General features: G+C 45.4%; 1 protein-coding gene across 2 annotated transcripts; it reads right to left on the bottom strand.

The window, feature by feature from the left end:
• Window positions 1-278: 278 nt before the first annotated feature.
• On the bottom strand, window positions 279-21,337 carry NUP85 (nucleoporin 85). 2 transcript variants are annotated; one of them, XM_075014146.1, is made up of 19 exons: window positions 21,218-21,337; window positions 20,294-20,384; window positions 19,372-19,534; window positions 17,696-17,766; window positions 14,774-14,817; window positions 13,401-13,470; window positions 12,032-12,153; window positions 9,144-9,278; window positions 8,101-8,223; window positions 7,416-7,547; window positions 6,897-7,003; window positions 6,465-6,548; window positions 5,255-5,320; window positions 4,607-4,758; window positions 3,635-3,752; window positions 1,979-2,079; window positions 1,238-1,389; window positions 541-627; window positions 279-448 (listed from the first exon to the last, which is right to left on the bottom strand). In XM_075014146.1, exons 1-19 carry the CDS (start codon window positions 21,248-21,250, stop codon window positions 347-349), a joined length of 1,953 nt encoding a protein of 650 aa, XP_074870247.1. In that variant the 5' UTR covers window positions 21,251-21,337; the 3' UTR covers window positions 279-346. The 2 variants fall into 2 exon arrangements, with proteins under 2 accessions (XP_074870247.1, XP_074870248.1); XM_075014147.1 differs by lacking the exon at window positions 9,144-9,278.
• Window positions 21,338-21,534: the final 197 nt, after the last annotated feature.

Here is a 21,534-nt window from a genome sequence, read left to right on the forward strand (position 1 = left end):
ATAAGAGTCAACTTGCCAACCACAAGGGGGTAGTGGTTGCTACATCAATTAAAGTTCAGCTCCAGTAGACAACTCCATTGAAACTGTAACAGGCAAATGTTATACATATTTAGTTATCTGAAGTTGACTTGTAGCAACCCGCTCCTTCATAGGAATTTAGGGGCCTAAAATGAATGTTGGGGGGTAGCGGGGAGGAACCTTCCTGCATGTTCATGCCCTCATATGAAACCAGGTTTACAGAATACAATACTGATACAAGAACAGAGGAGCTAGAAATATGCAAAACAAGATTTATTTTTAAAAAAGCTGCCAGTTTTATGTACTGAGTTGCTTCAGTAGCCCAGTCTCACGATCCTTCCAACGTGCCCTCCTTGACAATAGCTCGGGCAAGGTTTCGTGCAAGAGCAAGTCTCAAGATGTCCACTTTGGTATTCTCAACATCATCACCCTAAAAAGAACAACAGTTTTATGCAGACGTGTTCCCCTTTCCCATGCCACCTTAGCTGGGTCATCATCCAACTGATGACCGACCAAGATTACCTGGAGTTTCTGGTCATCTATCTTTCCAGCTGTCAGGTCTTCCAAGCAGCGCATCAATTCGTAGGTCTGCTCTGCTGAAAATATTACCTGTGGGAAAGAGTGTTTGCTTAAAACATTAACTGCTTATCTAGGAGACCAAGAGAGAGCGGCTCCGGGATAAGTCAAGGAGAGGAGAATGCTTCTGCACACGCGTGACTCTCTTTGGACCACTCAACACCTGGTAAGTCATGGGTCTTGCACTTGTGTGTCTGTAATTTTCTGGAGGGACCTTAAGCCAGAGGGATGCACACTGGAAAATCCCAAATTCAAGCACCAACAACCCTTGCGTCTGGTACTTTGAAAGGAGAAGCCTGAATTTAGTGCTGATTTATACCTCTACCCTTCCTGCCCTACAATCCTAATGTAAACATTACAGGATGTACATCAGAGAGTAATTTTTTTAAGTGCTTCTGCATCTTTCTTGCCAACACCGGCCATACCTTTCACATGGCCACACATTTCTCAAACTGCCAAATCTAACTCATTTGCATGAGAAGTATGGAGAATCATTAGTGTACTTGTCCCAGCCACAAGGGGCAGACAGGTAGTTCCAAGACTAGTTAGCCTTGTGTACACTGATACCCAGTCAGGGAAGAGGGAGGTGCCTGGGATCAACAAATATGGTGGCTATGTAGGTGCATGGAAACCCCACACTCACCTCTTTCTGCTCTAAGAGGGGTAGAGCGTCGATCAACAGGGTCATCCAGAACGAGCACGGAGCAATCCGAGCTGTCATCAGCATCAGGAGCAGCTTGGCAGCTGCAGAGAACCGCTTCTCCCCATACAGCCGATGGAATTCTCGGTACTTCCCTGTGTGTGTGTGTATATATGTATATACAAAGGAAGTGAATAGAGCCCTTCTGGCATTACTTGGCAGCCAGCCAGCCAGCCCCATAGTTCCTATACAGAGAAGTCCTCCTCGCTATGGGCTTGGGGTTGCCATGCTGAAGAAACAGAGCTGCTGAGATGTATTTCTGAGAGCTCTAACAGCAGCAGAACTACCAGGTAGGCGAGATTACTAGTATGGGAAATTCCCCACCTAAGTTTTTCCAGGTTCTGATCACCAACTACTCACAGGAAGCACCATCAGGGAAAACTACATGGCTATTTAGTTAAATGAATTAGATTTACAAATCCCAGAGCTTTAAGTTGTCTTGCACAAACAAGTGTGCAATACCAGAGACCTATGAATGCCATTTGAAGAAAGTATTCTGCCAATAGCAAAATGGCGATATCTCAAGTCACATTACGAATCTACGCTGCCCTACATCTACAATGGACTCGGGATGTAAAGGAGAAGAAATTCAGAGAACCAGCAGCAGGCTCCAAAGAAACGGCTCCAGGGTCAGCCACGCCCTACGGCAGTTCTAGGAAGGGTCTGCAAGCAGCAGGTGCTCACCAAGAAATGTCAGCCGATCACTGAGCAGCATGGAAGGTCCCAAGTTATCGATAAGGTCCAGGTCTGAGAAGCTGCCCCTCTCACAATAATCCTTCAGGAATCTAGGGGAAAGAGAAACACACACAAGGTCAGAGGAGATTTGTGTCCACTAGGTTCAGCCTGCACTTCCCACTCTTCAGAGAAGCTGTACGACTCAACTTATCACCCTCCCAAAGAGCTAAAACCATTCCGTGCAGGTGAAATCCATTCAGATGTTACTGGGAACGTTTCAAACACCATCTCCACACCCTTATTTGTGTCATTCAGGAGAGGTGCAGTCATCAGGATTTGTGTTTTTAAAGCAAAAGGTGGAAGAGCAGCAGCACAGTAATTAGTCTGCGGCAAACAGGTGTGCACACAGCCCTTCCAGCTCATAACAAAGGCTTTGTGCTTCTACTGCACAGAAGAGCTGACAAGGAGCAGAAACAAATGGAGTCCTAAGAGTTTTTCCATTTGAGCCCTTTATTAGGTTTTTCCTTTCAGGGCCCTGCTTCCTGAATACCTGGTGCTCTTCCTCATTCATTCGAATATGGTCCCTCCCACTCCTAAAGCAAGACAAAACCAGCAATCCTTTCTCCTGCTACTCAAACCCCAAGTGTGAAGGAATAATACCTTGAACTTCTAGAGCAGTTTTTCCCCAAACAAGTAGGTCCTGGGGACTGCAGAAAGATTCTAGATGGGTCACAGGACACTAGTCAAACATACACTTCACTTAGCCCAGTGCGCAGGGTGGCCTGGGGGTTGGAGATCAACCCTGCCTGCGCTCACCCTAACAGTGGCAGCTCCTGTCCTGGGGCTGGGCTAGTTCCCTGCTCTGGGGCATTGTGACCTGGCACACAGGATTGCAGTGCCACTCAGATTTGGCCTGGCTGCCCTGGATTAGGAGTATGATGGTAAAGCAGAAAGTGCATGTAAGTAATGTAGGTCAAAAAAGCAGCTAATGGGTCACCTTAGCAAAAAAAAAAAAAAAAAATTGGGAACTGCTGTTCTAGAGCATCTTCAACCCCAGGATCTGAAAGTTACAATCTAATCCTAGTTGAGACACAGATAATTCCCCGGTCCTGTCACCCGTGCCCCGTCTCCTGCTGTAAATATGAAGCAGATATAGGATACAACTTGCCATTCATCACAGAGGACTCTTACATCAGGTTAGAATAAAAACCAGATCTCCTCTCTCCAGCCTTGGCTCAATCAGAGTAGAGCATGGCTCCCCACTTAGAATCCCTTCACTGCCCACAACATTATGTACTGAACAGTTTATTCAGTTCAAAACTAGAATCTCCCTGAAGGTTTAACTTCCTCTGCTACACAAGATTACGTTGATCTGTAGGTCTGTCTCCCCATTCTCGTCCTCTCAGGGTTGCAGAAGGTGAGGAGGGGAGTGGTAAGGGAACAGCCAGGGAAGAAGGATGTTGCAAGTATAAACACAAGCCTTTGTCTCTGAAAGGGGCCAAGGATTTAATGCACTAGATCAAATGCTGCATTAGGAGAGGAAGGCTCTCTTGCAAACCAGATTAATCTCCACTAGCCTTCCTTCTCGGGCCAGTCAACAGCCCCCCCCCCCGCCCCAACGTCTCTAAAAGGTTCTGCTCAGTCCAAAGACTAACAAAGACCCACCTGTCCGAGATGAGTGTAGCAAATGCTGCATCCTTAGCTCGGATGCTCCAGGAAAGGGCCGAGCCTAAGCGGTTGTTCCGCACAGCTTTCATGGCCATGATCTTACAGATGCTACGTACTTCGGGATGAAGTTAGGGAGAAGAGAGACACGCAGAGTCAGTTTTTACGTAGTTACCGCCCAGGTAAGGCATAGGGTGGGGACCCTTTTTTGGGTCGGGGCCAATGACTCTCAGGAAAATCAGCTGGGGGCCACATGCAAGTGAAAAAAAAACCCGCCCTCACAGATGTGGCCCCCCCCAACTGAGACTAGTCAATTTTTTGGGGCCAAAAATGAGGGATTCAGTGCCTGGGAGGGTGGTGCTGGGGAGTGGGCTGGAGGGGATGTGGGGTCTGGGCAGGAGGTAGGGTACAGGAGGAGGTGGGTGGTGATGGAGGTGAGGGGTCTGGGTTGGAGGTGGGTAGGGTGTAGAACAGGGCGTGGAGGTAGGAGGGTGTGACCTAGAAGGCAGGTGCAGGAGTTGGCTGGAGAGAGGAGATTGTAGGAGCAGGGTGGAAGGGGGGTCTGGAAGGGGAGGGGCAGGTGCAGGAGTGGGCTGGGGGCAGGAGGGAGGATGCAGGAGCACAGTGTGGGTGCTTGCATGGAGAACTTCCCTGTAGCACACAGAGGAACTCCACACTCCCTGGAAAAGCCCACAGGATGGATTGAGGCCCACAAGGCTCAGGGCTTCCCCCCACCCCACCCACAAACACACACCTTGCAGCAGTGTCAAACAGCTGGCACTGGTGATCCAGCTATGGTGCCCCTCACATGGCTGGAGTGCCAGTGCTGGCTGGTTCACACTGCTGCCGGGGTGGGGGCGGGGGCGGGGTTGGAGGGAGCCTCAAGCCTCATGGGCCAGATCCAGGGAAGTTGCAGGCCACATGTTCCCCACCCGGCTCTAAGACAATGAAACGTCATTTAGAATCAGTCACCTTGTTCGTGCATCTGTCTCTGCTCACAGATCCTTAGCACCTTGAGGGCTTTTTGCTCTGTGTTGAGGGGGATTCGCTCAATATGAAGCTCCAAGTAAACCCTGCCATACTCTGGACAATAATCAAAATAATCTACTCCCAGCTGCCACAGGCTGCAAAGAGGGGAGAGAAAGGTCAGATGTTCCTTCTAAGGAGAACTCTCAGTTAAGCACTTTATAATAGCCATGAGAGGGAGCAGAGTCAGGATTACGAACAGTAACACACTGTCAGAAACCCCTTGGTTAGGTCATTTGTCTTTGATACCTAAATTGGTTTTTACTTTTTATGTAGTACTGCTGCCTATAGTGTCCGCTCTGGAATACAGCCACCCACACCCGCTGCTCAGCACACTTGGGGTTGCAGGGATAACATGTTTTACTTGTCATGTTTATCACTGGAAAAGACAAACTTCGGAGGGGAACCTGATAGGCTCTAATTAATCTCTCCCTAACTTGTGGTTCGAGCACAAGGAGCCACAAGGCTGTCAAACAGCTTCTTCAATATCCCTTCCCATAAAAATGGTGTTGCTTTTCACATCATGAACATGAAGGTGTCTCTTGCATTGCCCAGTGGTAGACTGCTATCTGAAAGCCAGGAAGGAGTTGTTACCTATGATGGGAAAAGAGCCCAGAGGCATACTCCAACAGGAGGAATTCACGCATGTTGGAACCAAAGCTGAAACAGAAAATGAACATGCTTTAATCCTAACACACACTCAGACACCTCTGGTGATTACTTGTTCTAAGTGTCTCACACAATCCACAATACCAGTGGGTTGTTTTGTTTTGTTTTTTTAAGAGGTCTCTCAATTAGTCCATTTTAATAATCCCCCCGGCACATCAAAGGGTTTTTTTTTTTTGCAGTGGAATCCCTCCACAAACCCATTAACAGTTTCAAGGTTATGTCTCAATGGAAAGATTCTGCTGAAATTATTACTGCTTTTCATTTTCCCAATACATTTCAGTCCAGAGTACCTCAGTGTGGTTTACAAGTATCAGAGACAGCAACAAAGGGTCCTGTGACACCTTATAGGCTAACAGAAAAGTTTGGAGCATGAGCTTTCATGAGCACAGACTCACTTCAGCAGATGTGAGTATCAGAATCAGAGAGGTACCTGAGTTAGTCTGTATCTTCAAAAACAAGTCCTGAGGCACCCTATAGACTAACAGATATTTTGGAGCGTAAGCTTTCATGGGCAAAGACCCGCTTCATCCGATGAAGCAGGTCTTTGCCCACTAAAGCTCATGCTCCAAAATATCTGTTAGTCTATACGGTGCCCAAGGACTTCTTGTTGTTTCAGTGTGGTTTACAAACTCCCCTGAAAACCAGCCACCGCTTGGGAGAGAGGCGTAGCATCTGTTTAACAGCATTCCACAGCTAAAAAATAAATATAGACAATCCTTCAGCCAACTGACATGGCGAGCGAAGTTTAGATCGATAAATTCCAACTTGAGTAATTGCATTGTAATGGCAAGAGAATTAATACTCCTACTTCATTCAAAACCACCGGCAGTTATATTTCATCAGGAAAAACTAGACTGCCATCAGCACAGCAGACACTAACACTAACATCACTGAGGCGCTGGTTCAGTATCGGCTCAGAAACATAGCAGGTTGGCATTCTCTCCTGCAGCAACAATGCTTGCCACACTTGGGTTTTCCTTTTTAGTCCACAAGTTTCACTGGAATAGAAAGTATATCCCTGCCTTCTGATGTGTGGTTCTTCACCAAGAAATAATCACAATATCCTTCTGTCACCACTCCTTAGTTCCTACCTCTGGCTTCTAGATGCCTGAGTCAATAATGCAGAGGCACTTACTAGAGATTGTGAGACTGCAGGAGTTTGCAGTGATCCAGCAGGTCAGTCAGATGTGCCACAAACCACCAGTTGCTCAGGACGATGCTGCATTTGCAAAAAGCAAAGGAAGAATAGTAGCCTGTAACTATCAAGTGACTGTTTTCTGGAGACATTTCTGACTGAAAGAAGCAATATACTGCCCTACCCCAGCAAGCTTGCACAAAAGTGATACTGTCACACATCTAATGGCATTTTAATTGCCGTCTGCCTTACGTGTTCTTGCCAAACTATTTAAAAGGCAGATCAGAAAGGCTCTATTCTCTTCACTATGCACATGTATCTCCACATGCAGACTCCTCTCCCAAATACATGAGATGCCAGCTTGCCACTGGACTGAGGGCACAGAGAAGCAGTGCTTATAACCAAGAAGTCAAAGTCTTAGTAAAACTCAACCTGCATTCTTTAATCACTTGATGGATCTCGAACTCAAAGGCTGCCATTAAGATGCTGTCTAGAGGCTCAGGGCTGCTCTCTCCTCCCAGGAACAGGTCCAGGCTAGACTGTGGAAGCCCCAGAAAGACAAGATACATTCAATGCAATGGGCCACGGGGACAGTGCAAAAGAGATTTATTTGGCTGCATCAGCCTTATTTAGACCTTTTAGAAAAACAATTGGGTGGGGGATTAAAAAAATGACTGAAAGGGTCAAAGAGGATTCATCTGTTTTCCTCAAAAAGAATCAAGACTATGACGTCAGGAAACTAGCACAGGAATTTGCAGTTTGCAAACAGAACTGAACCAGGTACATGATACACTGAAAACTCTTGGTCAGCTCAAAATTTTTCACACAGGTCACACGTTTGGAACTCTGTCAGATGCTGATACACTTTCAAACCCTGTAGGAAAATCACACAAGTATCTGGACCTGGTAAAACTTCAGCCCTCCCAAAGTGGTTTTGAATGGATGACTTACCTGTGCATAGAAGCGAAGTTCCCCTGGCTTAACAGTTGGATGAGAATACACAAGTCGGGTTACCAGAAAGTGGTACCATGTAGTCATGAGTTCCTTCTTCTCTAACATGGCGTTCTCATCTCCCAGCAGGATCTGGGAGTAAGAAAACCCTCCATAAGCCCTCAAAGACTCTTCTTCATTACTAGTGTCCTTCTTTTTGATCCATCAGCTCCGCTTCTCTTGCCATCATTCCGTGCCTTTCAATCACCAACGACTTAATTAACACCAAATAGTTCAGAGGAGAAAAGAATGGCTGCTATTGGCAGTGACCAGATCCACTGACCAGAGCACTGTACTGAGGGGACAATCTGAGCTGACAGTACAAACTTTGCACTTACGATAACGGATTTCAGCAAAGAAAAGGCTCAAAGTGTTTCACAACCAGTTAATCAGGCCTCAAAACACACCTGTGACCTCAGTTCTGGAACCAACGTTACTGCCTGACTTAGGGAGGGGTGAAGTCAGTGGAAATCATTTGCCTATGTCAAACAGAGTCCAATGCTCTAAGTTTCCTGCTTTAACCAGCAGACCACGTAGCATACCAACATTTCACGTGTCCACGTGGCTCTCCCAACCTCCAATGGATGGCTACTGGTGCCTTCAAATCTTTGGACCATAACCTGCTTCCCTCCCAGCCACAACCCACCTTGCAGATGGACTCCATGTGGGGATTGGAAGCAAAGGTCCCATCCTGGAGGTACCGCTCACATTCTTCATGCCAGTGCTGCCACTTCAGTTCCATCTCAGTCAGTGTCTGGGTGTTGCCAATCTGAACAGGCAAGAAACATAGACATGATAAAGTAACTGCAAAGTCGATCCGCTACAACTGTCATTTTCATGGGGCAAATGAAACACTGGCCCGCAGCAAGGATTCTGAGGTGTGCTGCAGTCAAAGGGCTCTTGTGGTTTCTGTGTCACTTCAGTCACTTAAATATCCAAGTGACAGACTGTATAGAAACCTACACAGGAGCACAATGCAGCATCTGGGGCCTTTTCGCTACGAAAAGACCACTGCAGAGTGTGCAGAGGGGAGATGCATGGATGAAGTCTACAAAGGAAAGATCTCTAGGAGGTTGTATATTGCGGTCAACTGGAACATTCTGACACATTAGCAAAATGCATCTCCCTCTGCAGCATTGAGTAAGACCAGGAATCGCCACCCAACACAATATCCCTGCATATGGGTATTTGAGGTTGTTAGAAAACATGCATGTTACAGCCAGGAAGCATCAGCATTCAGATACCTTAGGCTATGTCTATACTAAACATGGAACTCAACCACAGATACGTGATTTTAGCTACGCCAATTGCATAGCTTAAAATCGACCTGTCTACGCTCAGTAACTTCTCTACCTTAACGGGGGAAGGTAGATCGGAGAGTTTCTCCCATCTACTTTCCTTATTCCTCACCTCTCGTGAAGAGCACGGGGTCAACTTTGACCCCTGAGAGCTTGATTTTGTATATGTGCAAAAATCAAACCCCAGAAGATGGACCCTGAGCGGGTTGATCTTCCATGGTAGCATAGATTAAGCCTCAGTAGTCCAGGATGTTTATGTTATTGTGAACCACAGGAGAAATGACAAGGGCTAGACAAAAATGTCGCCACCACTGTCCTCCCCCCACCCAAAGAGACCACCACATGCATTATTCCCCATTGGAACCGTATGAGAAGGCTGCTGCATGCATACACTATGAATAGGCATCTTCTTCATCAGGTCATCCAGAATTTTACACATGCCCATCGATGCAGGATTGGCACTCGCTTCCTTAGAGAGTAAATGCCGTGCATCATCCATCCGGCCCTGCAGTACAAAGATGTCCACCTGCAAATACCACCACAGTCTGTGAGCACCAAGCAAAAGCAATGCGGAGGCACCCCCAGTGTTCCTTGTAAGCTGTGCACTTGGGCAGCCACCCAGGAGAGATTCAAATGCTGCCTAGGTGATTAGCAGAGCACCCACAGCTGGCAACCTGTGTTTCTATTGGTGGTGCACATCCACACATGCCTTGAGTCACATAAGAAAATTTATTCTGCAAGACACTCCAGATCCACAAACCAGTTAGTCAACATTTTAATGGAATGGGGCATTCTGTCAATGACCTAAAGGTATGTATGTTACTGAAGAGAAATTATCGCACCGTTTTAGAAAGAGAAGCGGCCAAGCTGGCTTTTATATTCAAATTTAGCACATTAACACATGGTTTAAATCGTGATGGGAACTTTCTGAGTCACTATAGGGGCTCGTCTGCATACTTGGCTCAATCTAATTCTTGACCTTCCCCCCCACCCCTCCACTCTCTGATTTGCTCACCTTGATTATCTTTTTCTGATTTGTCCTCCTTGCTTACTGTTTTTGGTTCTCTGTGCCTTAAATATTGAGTCTGTTCTGGTCTGGCTATGGTCTGAAGAAGTGGGTCTGTCCCACGAAAGCTCACCTAATAAACTATTGTGCTAGTCTTTAAAGTGCTACTTGACTGCTTTTTATTCTGCACATGTATGGAAAAAATTACAGGCAACCCTGGACAGCACTTTCATGCAGAATCAGATCTAAAGTGAATTTGGGTTAACATTTGTCTCTCAGGAAAGCTAAAGGAACCAGAAGTACTTAAATTACAGATCCTGTTAATTTAAATGCTTGTGTAGCACAAGTGTCCTGTCACAGGTTGAGAGACCACTTGAAGAGAGAGAAGAGTCTACAGTGCCTCAGCTGCTTCCCAACTGGTTTTAAGTGAACCTGGATCATATAAATGGAGAGGCAAACAGTGGAGGAATCAATCAGCAGACGGGCCTGACAGAGACAGAAAGGGGAGAGGTAAGAACTGCAGGAGATGAAAGGAAAGACTCAGGCAGAAAGAGGAGTACAGGAAAGCTAGAACACAGAGCCAGCAGGAATAAGGTGAAGCATGTTGTTGGTGACGACTGGCCACACCTGGGAAACCCCTGCCAAGTTACAGGACTGTTCATGCAGAGGAAGATACAGCTGTGATTAGAGGAAACCAAACCCAAAACAAGAAGGTGGATGCTGGAGGGTGGATCCCAGGAGCAAGGGCAGGAATTACAGGCAGGTAACCTGGGGACGGAGTGAAGCACTAAAGGAAGAACCCCTGCAACACTCCTGAATGGAGAACTGTAGGGAACCATGTCCAGAAAAAGGGGTTGGTTCCTGCAGGGACACTCCTTGAGCATGTGTACGACTCACAGGCAGGGAGGCCTGCATGTGTGGGATGCTGCAGGGAGCTCTCTCTGAGGAGATGACTTGGGACTATCAGAGAAGCAGCATGAGAGAAAAGCGACACTGGGAACTCTCAGGTGGATAGCCTGGAGCAGAGACGGGAAACCTTTTTAGGGTTGGGGCCACTAACCCACAGAAAAAAGTCAGTCGGGGGCCACATGCAAGTAAGAAGAAACCCCCTCCCCCCATCTCTCAGTGACATGGCCCCCACTCTGAAGCACCTCACTCCCCTCCGGCTGGGGTGGAAGGGACAAGATTCAGGGTATCCCCCAAGCCAGACTAACTTTTGTAGATTTTGTGGGCTCTGGGGTGGGGCAAAACTGAGGGGTTCCATGTGCAGGAGGAGGCTGCTGGGGAGTGTGATGGGGATAAGGACATATAGTCTGGATGGGAGATAGGGTGCAGGAATTGGCTGGGGGTAAGGCCCCTGGCGCAGCTTACCGGGGTACACATGGCTGCAGGCCCCCCACTGCTCCCATTGGCCACAAATCCAGCTAATGGGAGCAGCGGGGGAAAAGCCTCCTGACCAGTGCTTCCCTGCACTACTGTTCTCCAAGCTGGGGGGCACAGCTGCATGCTGAGCCATTCCCCCCCAACCAGGCAGAGCCCGCAGGCCGAATCCAGGCTCCAGCTTGCTTAGATCAGGCCTGCAAGGCTCAGGGCTCTGTGCCACAGCAGCTGGGAGCCAGTGCTTGCACTCCAGCCATGTGGAGTGGGTGGGATGCATGAGGCTGGAGCAACATCACAGACTTCTCGCTGCAGGGGACCCTGCGCCACGCATGCTGGATGCAGCCCGTGGGCTGTAGGTCCCCCTCCCGCCCCCAGCCTAGAGAGTGATGCCCTGGAGTAACAGCGAAAAGACAACTGGAGATGGACTCTCCGTCAAGAGGCGAGGCGGAAGTGATGTCCCAGGTTGTGAGCCTGCTGTACTCCGAGATTTCTGGGAGAAAGATTTTATAACAGACTGTTGTGTATGTGCAGGAATGAATTATGCCTAAAGGTGGGGTTTCAAATCAGACTTTGAGAGAATGTCCCTGTTATGGAGGGACTTGCCATGCCATGGCCTGCTGCAGGCGGGCAACTCAGGTAGGCTGGCCTGACATCATCTCCCTGTACTGTACAGACCCTGGCCTCTATTTTTATCTGAAATCCTCCTTAGGGGTGAGATTAACAGTCTTTGTGATGGCTTCCTCCAGAAATCCTTCCATGCAGACACCAGCAACTATTCCAAATATCAGTTTCTGAGATGCAATCTAGCGTACAAACCCATCCATGGAGGCACGGAGAACACATGCATACGTACAAACTTCTTCGATGGAGAGAGCACCAATTTCTTTACTCACTGTATTCCAAAAGTCTTTATGTTTTGATGGATTGTCACTGCTCAGAACTTCACGGACCATGCTGTCTACACCACAGATGTGAAGACGAACCCAGTCAAGGAGGTAAAGAAGGAGATGACCAGCTGCAGGCAGAGAATACATATTTCTGTGAGATCCCTGTTGCCTACTGTTTTAAAATTCTAATATTATTAGTTTCAGAATATCCCCCACAGGCAAAAGTAGAGGACCCATTCATAGGATTTTTATCTCCCAGGCTCAATCCACCTAAGACCCTGAAAAACCAGCAGGCTGCTGCCTAATTAACAAACTTAGAATTTGATAAAGTGGATTTGCTCCTTTGTCTATTAACCTGCCACAGAGAGACTTAGCAAATTAGCTGAGGAAGTTCAAAAAGCAAGAAGATGAATAATGGTCATACATCCTACGTTACCTAGATCGGGGTGGCCAACTCGCGGCACTTGAGCTGCATGCATCTCTCTGATCAATCAAATGCTCTGAGGGAAGGGAGGGGGACTGGGTTAGAGTAGGGGGCTGGCTCTGGGAGAGACAGAGGGCACTGAGCCACATACTATACGTTTATTTGTATCTATTTATGTAGATAGATTGAAATATAAAACATGTAGCTCTTTGCACTCTATCCACAGCTGTTTTGGCTCTTGGTCTCTAATTGGTTGGCCACCCCGGCCTAAATGATGCACATAATTTTAACTTTTCCTTTTCTTTTTCCTCTCCAAACTGTTTTCTCTCACTGGGAGCGAGGAGAAAAGCTAGTGCCAGGTAACTCATTTGCTTTCAACAGACCACCACCAAACAGTCCAGTTTGAGAACCTGTTTCCAGGAGCATGTCATGGAATAGACAGCATAGGTTCACGTATTTTAACTGCCTAAAATGTAAGATGGATTGAAACCTTAGGACAAATCCTCTGCTGGTGTAACTCAACTGACACCAGTGAAGGGACTTGCACAAGAGATTTCAGCCTTGAATGGGTAAGTCGTATGCAGCATTTCTATATAGTCTATCCTTATGAATTTAATAGTAGTTTGTACTTAGAAGTTCTTTATGCTTTAAATTCAACAACCAGAGGAAGAAGTTCAGTTTCATTTCACACTTTATTAATTTCATGTACCATGAGCCAATTCTAGGTCCACTGTAGTACAGAGAAAGGAGAAAACCGGCACAGGATGAAAAAGGGAAAGAGGCACAGCGTAAGATAGAGAAGAAATTGTTTTCTCTGCGACAGGAAGCACTAGTGGTAGGCTTTGCTGCAGCTTCCTGGTAATGACTTTTTTGACAGGCACTTCATCTAGAACAGATACCTATGCAAACAAAAGCCTTTATATTTTAACATCTTCATACTCCAATTCTCACCTGGTGCTACTTCAACAAAAAGGATCTCACACAAGTTCCAAATCAGCTCTACTGCCGACAGAATACAGACCTGAGGAGCAACAGGTACAGGTTTCACATGCAACAATTACTCCAAAGTTTCCCAACACAGCAGTCAGAGAACGGCATGGAACCACAACACGATCAGGATTACCTGTCAAATAGCAGTCTTTCTCCTTAGCTACTCCTCAGATAAAATTTACCGCTTTGGACAGAAGTGTTTTACTAACATTTCAGAGAAGATCAGTAAATGAGACACTGGGCCACATATTTGATTTAAGGAGTTTTAAAGCTCCTCGTAAATTAAAATACAAAAACACACATCTCCCATCTTCGGTCAACATTAAGGGTATGTCTACACAGCAGCCTTATTTCAAAATAACACTGCTACACAAAAATGCATTGTGAAATAGCACGGAGATATTTCAAAATGCATCTGCTACACACATAAAACCTATTTTGAAACAGAGCCAGTGGATCCGTTATGGCTTATTTAAAAATAGGTGCTTAACGGTGCCTATTTCAACCTATTTTGAAATAGCTTATTTCAAAATAGGCGCTATTCCTCATGAAATGAGGCTTACCAATTTTGATATGTCAAAATATTTCAAAATAGCAGTTGTGTCGCCTAAAAGTGAGGTTAGTTATTTTGAAATAATGCTCTTATTTTGAAATACCTGTGCTGGGCAGACCTACGCTAAGATAGTATAAATTCTGACATTAAGATTCCTGAGTTTTTTAGAGACCTCAACTGAAAGTTACAATGTTTAATTTGGTGCTATAAATTAGAACTTCAATCTGAATTTGTAACCCGAAAAAAGTTATGACAGGGAAGAGGCCAGTATGGCAACATCAATGCTGTCATCAGAATAGGGTCTGAATACAGACGCAGAATGGCTCTTTTTACAACAAGTAATTTCTCCTTCAGATACTCTCACCTTCTAATCACTATTGGAGGTGAGCCACATCCACATGGATTTAATTAGCACTCTGGAGTTACTTTCTCATCCCTGTATCTCGGCCTTTCTTTCAGAATCTCAGGAAACTTGAGTTGTATCTCTTGAAAACTTATGCCTTGATAAATGTAAGTCTTTTAAGGTGCCACTGGACTCTTCCTTTTTGATGAAATAGACTAATATAGCTACCTCTCTGAAATCTGTGCGTACATAATGTCAGAGCTCTCAGTACTCCCCCAACTCTTCTTTCAGAACATAAGCAGCAGACTACTGCCACTGCGAAAGACTAATGAAACAGATTTAGAACGACCCTGGAACAACATACTAGCATGCTGAATTTGCTGACAATAGTTTTATTCATTTATGACCAGGTTTCACAATACAATGTTGGTAAATTACCTGGGTGCTCTGCTGACTTCGCAGCTCAGGGTCCCGGGTAGAAACTGAGGGAAGAGAGAAAAAGATGTCAAAACATCCCAAAAATATTCTTCCAGCCCTCTGACGCTGCTCAGAAATAAAGCAGTTTCACATTTGGAGCCAATGATATGCTTGGTCGTTCTCTAGTCTCATTATCATAGACTTAAATGTTACTACATATTTCCTTAGTTACTTAGCTCCTTTTATTAATTTTGTACAAGTTTGGGTCTCTTTTCTAAGCAAGACAGAGGGCAAAACATCATTCCGAGAGCTCTGTGAATAGGTGATAAATTTGTATCATGTTATATTTGGAAATAATTTTGCTTGCTAGGCTGTATTTCAACATTGATTGTGGTAAGTGCTCTGTTAAATCTTCAGTATTACATATAATTACATATAAGATGTGTGATGGTACAAGAAGAGGAATAAGGTAAGGAAAACAGTAAAGTTACAGTTAAGGGTGCCACATGCAAGAAAAATCCTATTAACTAAAGAGAACAAGGATTAGCACCAACTATCCTCAGACTCTGTCTTAAACTGATGACAAAACAGAGACATTACACTTGTAATAATGATCCAGTATAGGCACCTACTCTTCTGCCTCTAAGGCTGTGGCCACAACGCCCCTCCCTTTCGAAAGGGGCATGTTAATGAGGCAGTTTGGAAGATGTTAATGAGGCACTGGTTGCAGGAAGGGGCTTTCAAAAATCAGGGGGTCCTTTTGAAAGGCCCCCGTCTACACAGTTGGTGTGTGTTACGAAAGTGGCATTTTTGAATCATGCCTGGCTGCCGTTATGTTAATGAGGTGCTGCATATTCATTTCAGTGCCTCATTAGCATCTTCCAAACTGCCTTATTAACATGCCCCCTCCGAAAGGGAGGGGTAGTGTGGTCATAGCCTAAGAGTTATAAGCTCCTTTCTGCAGCAAAGTAGATAAAGACAGAATCCCAAATTAACGGAGCAACAAATACACAGAAGCCTGGCATTCCAAGAGGGACAATAAGAATGAAGAATGGAAGTGGGAGAGTACAAAGTATTTTGAGAACACAGCATCAGAAACATAAAAAAAGCAAATTTTCAGGCTTGTGAAGGCATCTGAAAAGATCAAGGAGGGAATCAAAGAGCAGAGAAATAAACTAGGAAGAATAATCATAGGCTGTGTCTACACTATCACCTTCCTTCGAAGGAAGGATGGTAATGAGGCTGATCAGAGTTTACTGATCAAGTGCTGCTGTGCATAGGCAGCACGTCATTATGGAGTTGCCGTGAGGGGGAATTTGCTTAATGTGGTGCTGCCTATGCATGGCAGCACATCATTAGTAAACTCTGATCAGCTTCATTACCATCCTTCCTTTGAAGGAAGGTGGTAGTGTAGACACAGCCACAGAGAGGTAGCCATGTTAGTCTGTGTCTTAACAAAAACAAAAAAAAAAATAAAAAATGCAGTCAGATCCAAAGTGGGTCTGTCCCATGAAAGCTCATCACCTAATAAATTATTTTGTTAGTCTTTAAAGTGCTACTGAACTGCTTTTTTGTTTTAGGAAGAATAAGCATTTTTAAACGTAAGTGCAAGTGTACATTCTAAAAATTCAATTAAAATAATGGAGGGAGGCTCTCCTTGGGTCAGTCTGGCGCCTACAGGGTGGAACTGCAATTGCAACCAATACTGAAATCTGAAAACACTTTTAAAGCAGTTGTAACAAATTTAAACAAAATTACAATTGTTATTCAATGAATTATAGAAGTGGAAGAGAACTTGAGAGACCATCTACTTCAGTCCCTTGTACTCATGGCAGCACTGAGTATTATCTAGATAATTCCTGACAGTGTTTGTCTAGTCTGCTCTAAAAAATCTCACGATGGAGATTCCATAACCTCCCTGCACATTTTTCCACTGCTAAATCACCCTCACGTTCAGGAAGTTTTTCTAAATGTCCAGCCTAAATCTCCCTTACTGCAATTTAAGCCGATTGCTTTTTGTCAGTCACAGAGGCTAAGAACAATTCTTCTTCCTCCTTTTAACAATCTTTTATATACTTGCCAACAGATATGTCCTCTCCGGCTTTGCTTTTCCAGGCTAAACAAATCCAATTTTTTTCCCCCATCTTGCTGCACAGGTCATGTTTTTTATGACCTTTAATCATTTTTATTGCTTTTCTCTGGACTTCTTCCAATTTGTCCACAGCTTTACTGAAATGTGGCGCCCAGAACTGGACCCAGTAGTCCTGCTGAGGCCTAATCAGCACAGAATTGAGCAGAAGAATTACTACTTTTGTCTGCTGCAACACTCTTGTGAATACATCCCAGAATGATGTTCACTTTTTTTTTTTTGCAGTGTTACACTGTTGACTCTATTTAGCTTATTGTTCACTATGACTCCCAGATCCCTTTCTGCAGAACCCCTTCCTAGACAGTCATTTCCCATTTTGTATGCACACAAATTTATTGTTCCTTCTTGAGTGGAGTACTTTGCATTTGTTCTTATTGAATTTTATCCAGTTACTACAAACCATTCTCCAGTTTGTCCAGATCATTTCAAACTTTAATCTTACGCTCCAAAGCACTTGCAAATCCTCCCAGCTTTGTTATCATCCTCAAACTTTATAAGTTTATTCTCTATGCCATTATCTAAATTACTGATGAAGAACTGAACAGAACCAGACACAGAACTGATCCCTATGGGATTCCTCTCGTTACGGCCTTTCAGTGTGACTGTAAGCCATTGGTGACAACTCTCTGGGAATGGTTTCCCAACCAGTTTTGCATGCATCTTATAATAGCTCCATCCAGGTTGCATTTCCCTAGTTCGTTTATGAAAAGTTCATGAGACAGTACTCAAAAGCTTTACTAACATCACATTTTATGGTTTCAATGTCTCTTCTTAAATGGAGAATAACAACCTACTTGCCAACTGGTGCATCTCCTCCATACAGGCTCTTATGACTGAACGGTAGTTTTTACTCACTCGGACTAATCTGCCAAGAATACAAAGACCATGTTTAGAGAGATTCATTTATTGTTTGCTTTGTGCCAACAGGCTAACGGGGTCCCAATCTTGCAAGTTTCTCTGCAGACACAGACCCCTGCTGCACTGTACTGAAGTCAGTGGGGATCCACAGAGGTCTGTCCATTTGTGGGACTGAGGCCTAACTTTGTAAAACGGAAGAGGAAAAAAAATAGTTACATAATATTACTGAGGCTCAAACTGAGAGAATTTCAGTTTAATTAACTTCCTCATTGCATATAGATTCATAAGTTTGTTACAAAGGAAGCAACATATTGGTCCTTTACTGCAGAACACAATTATAATTCTATCACCTTGCCTGGCCTTCTAACAAGACAAAGGCAAACACACCAATCAGAAGGGAGTTGCTCTCCTATCCCATATCTACGGAGGAGGCAGTATCCAGCAGCAGAGAGGGAGAATGTTCCTTTTATTTGTGCCTAATCAAGACACAATGGCTGTGTCTACATCACAAAATAACTTCAAAGTTGCAAACTTCCAAGTAGAGCGTCCACACACCCTACTTCGAAGTTAAACTTTGAAGTAGGGCACTACTCCATTCCTGGGAATGGAGTAAAGACTTTGAAGTTGGGCTCCCTACTTCTAAAGTAACTTTGAAGTAAGGGAAAAGGTGTATAGACTCTCTGCTGGCTACTTCGATGTAGTGCCTAACTTCGACCTTAACTTGGAAGTTAGTTCCCAGGGTAGATGCACCCAATGTGTTTCTTTCATAAATTCAGTCAATGAACAGGTATGCCCTGTATGAATTGTACCTTTTAGTAACCCTCAAACTTACCAACCTAAGGAGCTGCACAGACATCAAACTACTTGGGAAACACATCTGAGGGAATCCTTCTCAACCTGCCTTCACCCTCCGCTATTCAGAGGCATAGAACACTCCATCCGAATTGTTCATCACTACTGGTAAATTCTCTGTGGGGTACAGGGAAGCTGACATGTTTTATTTTTTGTTTCAAAAGTATCTAGTACAGGGATTCCCAACATACGGTTCTCGACTCAAACATGGGTTGCCATTAGATTTGGTAAGGGTCACCAGCTGGGCGACTCCGAGCTTCCTGAGGCTCTTTAAGGAGCCATTCACAGCTTCAGTTGCTGCCGCCTGACTCCTCCTTTGGCTCCCAGTTCCTGCCCTGCCATGCTGAAATGGAACTCAGTTTAACTGGTTTAACAGTTGGCAGGAGGGATCTGGCCATTAAACCAATTTAACTGAATCCCATTTCATTGTGGCAAGGCAGAGAACTGCACTACAGGTGGGGGACGGGAGTAGGAGGACTGGAGGAAGCTGTGCAGAGGAGGCGGCCAGCAGCGAGTGGCAGCGGACCTTGTGTGACTGGTTCGGGTCTGCCAGGAGTTTAAGCCACGGGGGAGTGGTTAGAGTCTGCCAGGGGTTTAAGCCAGGTGGTGGTTTGGGGCTGTAAGGAGTTTAACCCCTTCCTCCCACTCGACACACATAGGCTTTGAATTGCCTTGGGTCACAAAGTCTTACTGAATTGTCAACATGGTTCACCATCTCAAAAGATTGGGAACTGCTGATCTAGAATTTCTATTTACTCACTGAGCTTTCCTTGACTTCCCAGCCAGTTCTTCTTCACTCCTCTGGAGTCCAACAAAAATCCCATGCGATTCATTGAAGAGTTTCCGTAAGGTCTGTGAGTACATATCTTGATCTTTGCGAACAATGACAATGTTGGGGCAGCCTGACCCTTTCTTCTCATGTCCTAAAATAAAGCATAGTTTGTAGCATCTCAGCCCTGTTGGATAGTAATATACCTCTGTACGTCAAAAGTTAAAGCCTACAGTAATGGTTCTTTCAAATTCTTTTTCTCTCAGTTATCAGTATCCTCCAGATCTGAAGAAGTGGATCTGTCCCACGAAAGCTCTTCACCTAATAAATAATATTGTTAGTCTTTAAGGTATTACAGGACTGCTTTTGGTGTTTCGTAATCTGAATGTACACCAAACTCTAAGGAAAACAAATACAAAGAACCCGAAGTTTTAAAATACATTAGAATCTCCACATTCCAGATGTCCCTACCCCAGGAACACCCAGAGTATGGACTTTAGCAGGGAGAAGCAGCTCTGCATGTTGCCACCCCCTGTCCCACTCCAGCTGTGGGAAGGGCAGCACAGACACGTGCTTCCCCTAAGGATTTTCCCCACTTCTCCCACAGCAGTGGGGAGTCCTTTATACCCCCAGGAACAGGGTCCTGGTAAGCGCACCACCCCACATCTCTTTCCCACCCAAGCTTGCAGTGCCCTCCCTGGTTTGGCAAATCCTTTAATCCAGCATACCTTTGTTTCCCAGGGTATGCAGGACTAAAGAGGTTGAAATATACCTAATTTTAAGTCAATTTATTTTGAGGCCTAAATCACAATTTCTGAACATTTGATGTTAGCAGTACCCCTGTTTGCTCTGCATTAGTATTTAGTAAAATCCACCAAGTCAAACACTCAAGAATGAAAAAGTAGTTATCCACCTTTTGGGAATAAAGTTTCACACACCAACATCTCTCCAGGTCCCCACTCAAAACACATTTGCTTGCTGTTGGAATCCACTCCAGGAATCACCTGTTGGGAAATAGGGCAGAGACACTGTCAGACATGGGTCTGCTCTCTGTGAGAAAAGAACAAGCAAACAGGATTCCTTTTGCCATTTATTGTATGTTTCTCCTGCAGCTGGGAGTGGGTCTCCCAATTCTGGTCCACAGTAGCACTCTCAAATTAGCTGTATAGGTGTTCCAGCTCAAGTTCTTAACCCCAGGGGAGCATCAGGGGTGCAGAGCAGTTTGAGAGACAATGTAAAAGTGAGTATCAGAAGGGTAGCTGTGGTAGTCTATATCCATAAAAACAACAAAAAGTCCTGTGGCACCTAATAGACTAACAGTTTTATTGACACATAAGCTTTTGTAGGCAAAGACTCACTTCATTAGATGCATCTGACAAAGAGGGTATTTGCCCACGAAAGCTTATGCGCCAATAAATTTGTTAGCTTATAAGGTGCCATAGGACTTCTCGTTGTTTATAATGTAAAAACAGTATCGTGATAGCCAGTTTTAACACAGTAGGGCAAGCTCCCCTATGACACATGTCTGTCTACAAAGGCTTGTTCCCTGATGCAAGAGAGACCTCCTCAGTTTTCTCATCTGTAAAATGGGGATAGTGACGCCACCCTCCCTTGTAAAGCACTTTGTAACTGACTGAAAAAGGGCGCCGGGCTCTGCGCTGATTACCGCTGCATATTGCTGCTCGCGAAGGGGGATCATCAGTAATGCACAGACAGGAGGGCGAGAAGCCGAAGTGGGCCGCAGCCGCCCCCCTCCACCCACATCTTCCCCCCGCCCCAGTGCTTCTGGCGGGGGCGGCAGGGGGGAGTCCAGCCGGCCGGGCTCGCTCTCACGTACCGTCACTAGCGGCTCCTCGTCCAGCTCCTCCATGTCAGCGCCGGGCTGAGGACGGTGACAGTTACGGACACAGAACCAGCGCCGCTGCCCCCATAGACGGCTGCCGCCCAAACACCCCCCACCCCACGCCGGGCAGAGAGAGAGGCCCCGGTTCTGGGCTGCCTATTGCGGTGCCTGCAGAACCCAATTCCTTTCAGGCCACTTTGCTGCAGCTGCTCCTCTCGACCGGCTCCCTAGGAAAAGGTGGGAGATAGGGTGTGTAGGAACAACAAAATGTCCTGTTTTGGGGGGGGGCTTCTATAATTGTGCTTGAGACA

Source organism: Carettochelys insculpta, chromosome 20 (assembly GCF_033958435.1).
Source record: "Carettochelys insculpta isolate YL-2023 chromosome 20, ASM3395843v1, whole genome shotgun sequence".
Taxonomy (NCBI): domain Eukaryota; kingdom Metazoa; phylum Chordata; order Testudines; family Carettochelyidae; genus Carettochelys; species Carettochelys insculpta.